Here is a 7214-nt window from a genome sequence, read left to right on the forward strand (position 1 = left end):
ACGGTACGTTCTTGGTCGCTGTGAAATTGGAAAGGATTTTTAACATCTACTTAATTTCGTATTTACTCGTGACAGACGTCGCAGACGTGTATTTCTTGATGTCGCCACGTTCACATTTTATATAAATATTATAAATGTACTAATTTTTTAAATGCTATACCTTTCTTAATTCTGCATCAGTGACGCCATCGCAATTTTAATTATTAGGATGTTCACTCTTTTTGCACACTCGAAGACTTAGCTGTTGGCCACCGTGTACGTGCTTCATTTAATTTCAGCCCGATCGATGTGAACATAAGAGCTGGAAGACTATCTTATATGCTAGCTGGCATTATTTTGTATAACAGACATACGTGGGCAACGCGCTGGTGTCGGTGAACCCGTGCCGCGCGCTGCCGCAGTACTCGGCCGAGCTGGTGCGCGCCTACCTCGCGCGCCCGCCCTACCAGCTGCCGCCGCACCTGTACGTACACTAGTAACTGGTATACGGTGAATAATTGAACAAATATATTATCAATCGATAAATGACGGCCACTAATACAAGAACACTAATACAAGAATAAACAATTTAAATTAGAAATAGGTATAATAAAACAGTGTGAACCCCGTCAAGATGGCGACCGAAGTCCAACACAACTAACTTATGTACATTTGGCTAACGGTTCACCCTTTTGTAGCACTATAGAGAAGTTTGTACCCAAGGAATGACATGATGCAACGTTGACAGATATGCGATAACGGCCACGGCGTACCGCTGGGTGCGCGACCGCAACGAGAGCCAATGCATCGTGATCACGGGCGAGAGCGGGGCGGGCAAGACGGAGGCGGCGCGCGTGTGCCTGCAGTGCGCGGTGGTGGCGGGCGCGGGCGCGGGCGCGGGCGCGGGCGCGGGAGCGGGCGCGGACGCGGGCGGCGCGCTGGCCGCCGCCGGCACGCTGCTGGAGGCCTTCGGCAACGCGGCCACGGCGAGGAATCATAACGCTAGTAGATTTGTGAGTCGTTTCATTAAGTGTACACACTTCCTGGAATGTGATGTTAGTTTTCTATTTGTTGAAATAATAGTTAACAATTTAGTAATTTGTTTGTATGAAATGTCACATAAACCAATTTTTTTTTATTCAACTTAAGTTACATCAATATAGTGAGTTAAGCACTTTTTTTAGAAGGCTTCTGCTTAGGTGGTTTTTAATTATATTTCTAGCTCTTCAGAGGTTACTTATTTATATTTGGTCAAGCAAATCTTGTCAGTAGCAAAAGGCGGCAAATTTTCGAATAATTCCTAAATCACGTGTCATCTGTGTTTTATCCGTGGAATGTGGATCGTCCATCTAGTTTATTTACATTCTGAATCGTTGCTATTTCAAGAGAATTTCTGCTGTCCCCATTAAATACCAATATATTAAATAAGTTTGTGCATTCACTTGAGCAAAGTCAAGGTGCCTACAATATACAATGACGCTCGTTAATCGTAAATAATTGTTAAATTTGAGGTTATGATAATTACATATTTTGGTTCGATGTACATTGCTGCTTTTCTTAGCGCAAAACCAACACAATACTGTTTCTTGAGTGTTCTACTTCACTTTGCTGTACATTGCTACTGACATACTTTGCTTGACAGACTATATATAGTATTAATATTTATTTTTTATTTAAAATTTGATATATAAATAAATTTGATATTTTTATTTTTTATTAATGGGTCTACCTCTCAGTCCCAGGGTCCTCGGAGGTTCTCCTAAAAGACTTGTACTTTCAGGGCAAACTTCTGGACATCGAGTTTGATTTCAAGGGTGAACCCGTGGGCGGACATATAACGCACTGTAAGTAAGGTTTAATCATCTTATTACAATTTCATTTTGTTATTATTATTAAATTTCCACAAGATACAAACTCAATGTTTTTGTTTTGCACGCAGACTTATTGGAAAAGGTAATTCAAATTTCATGAGTTAGTAAAAAAAATACGCAAGAGATATATCTAAATAATTAATCGCCGACTAAGTGATTCTGACATCAATGAAGTAGTTTAAGTAGTTTTATTTCAGAGTGACCCTAAAAACAGATATCAATATTTTTATAAGAAATAAATATTTTAAATGGCCTGTAACTTTTGATACCTATTGAGTGGCGTTTTACAGAGCTGTTTATGTTCGCTTGTTTTGTGGCCACACCCTTAATCTGTGTTCGTATGTGCAGGAACGAGCAAGTGGAGCGTTAGAGGGAGAACGCAACTTTCATGTGTTATATCAGTTGCTGGCCGGAGCCGAGCCTCATTTGTTGAGTGAGTACTGTTTTATTGTATATAACCTATTACTCTGTTATTCAGGGGGCCGCAACCTTTTTTTATTCTGTATCTATATACAGTCAGAATCAAGTAGCTGATCAAACAACGCGTAACTTTCGCATCGCGTTCTGTAACAGCTTCACAAAAAGTTATGTCTTTATATATATAACAATTAAGACTGTAAAAGATACTGAAAGCGAATTTTAGAAATTGATCTATTTTTAGAAAAGTTATTCAGGATTTGAGATACTTTTGGCGCGGTGTTTCATCCGCTACTATTGATGCTAACTGTACATAAACGAATGAAACAACTTTTTTTTGTCATTCATTGCCATGGTAATGGTCGCCTGAGTCACTGTTTAAATCCTACTTTTATGGAACATGACTTAACGAAACATACATTATTGTGGTCTAGTGTTTAGTTTTTAGTTTTGTTCAATCGATTTAAGAGATGGAAAAAATTGGGCTAATTAATAGTGAAGGGTGAAATGGAGGCACGTTTCATAACAGGTACATTTAAAGTTGAATTTGCGCAATCAAAAAATCTATAATGTTTATATATTGTCAGCCAAAGCTTTCCATGCCCTTTTTGGCCTTTCACCACCCTCAAGTCAGATCAGGTAGTGTCAGGTCTCACCCGACTATCCAACGAATTCAAATAGGCGCGGATTGGTCCTCAGTGTAAAATACGGAAACGCAAAAATATGATCGGTTCTACAGCATTGCTGAGTGCTGACTAACGAACTTATTCAGCAACGCGTCTTAATCCAAGACAAGCACAGCGAAGCGCAAGGGCACTACCTACTACCTACCTTTTCTCGAAGCGCTTCGTCGTTTTTATTCAACCCTCATCACTTGGGTTTGGATTATACCAGATAAACAAGATTCTCGGGATATAATGTCCATAGTGGACTTATTAAGCATACTTTTTCTCAAATGCATAGCTCTTATACTTAAGATTTTATTAATATCTAAAAAAAAACAGATTTAGTCACTGACTCACTCACTCTCTGATGAATATCAATACCCTTAGGGTACTTCCTGAAGTACTAGGAAGCTGAAAAATTGGTATGTAGGATAGTATTAGTACACAAAAAAAAAACTTGAAATTTTTAGCCTCAAATGAGGTGAAAAAGTGGGGGGGGGGGGGGGGTGAAATGTTGTATGGGGAATCAAGAACCGCTGAACCGATTTAGTTTGTCGTTTAGTATGTCGATAGTTTTTGTTATGGAGAAGGATATATAATAGTTTTCTACCCCAAAATCACAACAAAAATGGTGAAAAGGGGGAAGAAAAGGGCGTTAGGGGGGGAAAAGGGGTTGAAGTTTGTATGGGATTTATGTATTGGTAAGAACTGGATAAAACATAAACTAAGTCATTGAGGCTTGTCTACGAATAAGGTATAGAGCGTGTCATTCCGAACGCGCGTGCCTTGACTCGTATTGTCATGTCACTCGTGTTATTAGAGGTTAGATTTGACAAACCTGCGCGTCATCGTGGATGACACGAACTGTAAGTGGGTAACTGTACGATATTCGCAGAGAGACTGAAACTCCAGCGCTCATGGGAGCACTACGCCGTCCTGCGCGGCTGCGGCGCCGCGCCCGCGCCCGCGCCCTGCTCCCCGCGCCGCACGCCGCCCCCGCCGCCCGCCCCGCCGCCCGGCGTCCGCGAGCACGCCGACAAGGACCACTTCCAGTTCACCAAGGTATAGGAAGACGCGCTCTGTGAGTTTAGGTTCTTCTCTCACTCTCAGTGAGCGTAAGCCTGAGCGAGATGGCTGAGCGGGCCCGGGAACGTAGATGTCGCGGATAATATGTTTTATCATTTTAATTTTTTATAGGTTTTAACAAATAAAATAATTTATGAGATCGATCAAAAATAAAATTACGCATTTTCAGAAGCAATTTTCAGATTTTTAGCTTTTGTGCATAAGGTGTTCCGAATTTTTCAGGTGCGTTTTAGACCTATGTGCGTGATTTGTTTCTATCGAGCTAAAGTCAAGAAATCAGGTTTCGGCTCGATGAAGTTACTAGAGAAAGGCTTCAAGATTGAATATTAAATTTATGTCTACGGCTTGCGCTACAATTTTTATTTTATTTTATTCGGAAAACCAACAGCTTAAGTAAACTAAAACTAGATTAACATAAATATGTATCAGAGAAGCCAATTACAGGCTTCCACAGACAGGATACAAAGATAGGCATATTACAGGTTAGCACAAAATTAAAGACTTTACAAACGCCAAAACATGCTATGAGAAAAGAAATAAGTAATTTGTTTCTTATATTAAGAATTAAATTAAACCTATGCTAATCTTCTGCAGGCAGGGGAGCAAAGAAACTTTTTCCTCCCTTACCTCCTGAACCTACTGCACCTTTAGCGATAAGATATTATAAAACTTCGAATGTCGATTTTTTTAGGAAAAAATGAGTTTTAGCCGATATAACAAAACACGTGCTTATTATTTTTTGCTGCTTTCAAACATATACTCAAACCAGCCATTAACTAGCAAGTTGCTTGAGCATCACTTTCTATAGGAGTTAGAAGATTTAGTAATTTTTTAGTACTTTGGAGGACAATTTCTCCCAATAGGTTGAGTTTGAGCAGCTAAAAAAAAAAATACGTGCCCGTTATTTTAGACTACTCTATAACATATATAAATATAAATTAAATCGGAACCGGACAGTTGGGTACCTTTCCTTGTAAATAAGATTTAGAAGGACCTTCGAATGCGCTTTATTTCCCTTGTAATTGACCAGCGCCGGAAGTCGCCAAGTTATGCTGCGATGAGACCATTTTGTGACACTTTCTGTTTCGTATGTTTTTCTGTTTGTGTATTTTTCTCTTCTGTGTTTTTTGCTTACGAATAAATTATTTCTATTTTAATTGAAGAGCATTTGCAATACGACACAGTACCTTGCTCTAGCAAAAGTTGTTCTGCTTTATTCTGGAATAATTATGATTAAATGTTCTACACGGATTCATTGTTTTATACTCTAGCTAGAATGACAGGTCGATTGCCCAATATATCCTGCTTTGTACAAAAATAACAGTTCGAGTCTGTTCAATAAAGTGTAGTTAGGGTATTATGGACAATTTCTTGTAAATGCCATTATTATTGGTTCGTCCCAGGCGGCGATGGCGAGACTCGGGCTGAGCGCGAGCGAGTGCGGCGGCGTCCTGCGCCTGCTGGCCTTCCTACTGAAGCTGGGCAACGTGCAGTTCGAGCCGACCACCACCATCGACGGCGCGCTCGCCACGTGCCTTCACCACGAGTACGGTATGTACTAGTAGTTCTACTGCACCAGCTGGCAACGCGCAGTCACTCCATCAACAGCGGGGGCGCGCCTCGGGCTGAGCGCGAGCGAGTGCGGCGGCGTCCTGCGTTTGTCGGCCACGGTTGTTGAAGTCGGGCACCGTGCAGTTGGAACCCACCACCATCGACGGGGCACTCGCCTGCACCACGCTACGGTGAATAACTGAACTGTAGCGTTATGTCCTTGGAATTCGCGTACTAAGAACCACAGGACTACTTCAAGTAGTTACATCAACCGAAACAGAGTTGCATTCGTTTTGTTTTGATTTTTTCCTACTACTCTACTATTATCTGTCATTTATACATTCATTAACACGAATATAAGAACATTCATAAAAGGTTTCAAGAAAAGTCTATATTGTCTATTCCTTATAACAGCACTTGTGCTTTTAATCGCTATAACGTTACTGCGATTAATGGCTACCAACCTAACAAAATAAAAACGAATACAGTTTTAAACTAAGTGCATTGCTGCCAACTTACAAAATATTCATTTGGTTGTATAGTAAAAACAATTACTTCATAAGTCAGAAACACGCATGTGACACCCGTAATATAGCAACACCCATAGACTACGAAGACCGCTTAGCGTTGCTTGTTAGTCTCCGTAGGCTACGGTGGCCAAAATTGAGAAAAAACTGTCCAAAAATTTAATTTAGCAAGTAGCAAGTAATTATTTTTACTATGCAACCAAATGAATATTTTGAAAGAATGCACTTAGTTTAAAACTGTATTCGTTTTGGTTTTGTTAGGTTGGTAGCTATTAATCGCAGTAACGTTATAGCGATTAAAAGCACAAGAGCTTTTATGAGGAATAGACAATATAGACTTTTCTTGAAACCTTTTATGTATGTTCTTATATTCGTGTTAATGAATGCATAAATGACAGATAACAGTAGAGGAGTAGGAAAAATACTATAAAACAAAATAAATTCGACTTTATTTCTTTCGTCTACTTTTGATTGAAATTCCTCAGTAAATTTTTGTCTTACTCGGGCCTCTGGCAGATACGTGTAGCGAATGAAGTGTGTTGCAGAGCTGCGCGAGGCGTGCGCGCTGGTGGGCGTGGAGGCGGGCGCGCTGGCCGCCGCGCTGGGCGCGCCGCCGCCCGACGAGCCCGCCGACCACTCGCCCGGTTAGTATTCTCGCTAATCCTTCCGATTTCGGCACCCACCGTATCGCTAATTAAATTGTTGTAATTAATTAATACGACCGGATAATATTCGAAATAATAATAATATATGAAGGCATGTATTCTCCCTGTAGCTGGCAAGTCATTTATGTTTTTATATTAGCAAAGAGATAGGTACGGGCTGAAAAACAGCGCTGTGCAGTCACCAGACTCGCGGCAAAAGCTGAGTCCCGAGCCCGTTGTCGCACGCAGAGTTTAAATGGAAACAATAGTCCTTGGTATTGATATTATTAATTCTTAAAAGTTGTGTACTTATTGCTACTGCGCTGTAATTAATGCTTATAGGATGGTTGACTGTTAAGTCAAATTAAGTGTTTTTTTTTTTCTCTTAGAACAGTCAAAACGATTCGCGACTATGACGTCAGGTTCATCCTTGGTTTATCAATCAGTTCTGTGCTAACCATGCACGATGTAGGT

At 40.5% G+C, this 7214-nt stretch overlaps 1 protein-coding gene across 1 annotated transcript in view; it reads left to right on the forward strand.

The window, feature by feature from the left end:
• Nucleotides 1-7214, forward strand: part of LOC133516142 (unconventional myosin-Ib-like) — a 31244-nt gene that overhangs the window by 4927 nt on the left and 19103 nt on the right. The window contains exons 3-10 of the mRNA XM_061848918.1: nucleotides 348-463; nucleotides 728-992; nucleotides 1760-1823; nucleotides 1919-1932; nucleotides 2199-2283; nucleotides 3828-3994; nucleotides 5422-5569; nucleotides 6642-6740. Of these exons, the coding sequence (XP_061704902.1) occupies nucleotides 348-463; nucleotides 728-992; nucleotides 1760-1823; nucleotides 1919-1932; nucleotides 2199-2283; nucleotides 3828-3994; nucleotides 5422-5569; nucleotides 6642-6740 (958 nt within the window). The remainder of the gene's footprint in view (nucleotides 1-347; nucleotides 464-727; nucleotides 993-1759; nucleotides 1824-1918; nucleotides 1933-2198; nucleotides 2284-3827; nucleotides 3995-5421; nucleotides 5570-6641; nucleotides 6741-7214) is intronic.

This window comes from Cydia pomonella, chromosome 3 (genome assembly GCF_033807575.1).
Source record: "Cydia pomonella isolate Wapato2018A chromosome 3, ilCydPomo1, whole genome shotgun sequence".
In the NCBI taxonomy this organism is placed as follows: Eukaryota; Metazoa; Arthropoda; class Insecta; order Lepidoptera; family Tortricidae; genus Cydia; species Cydia pomonella.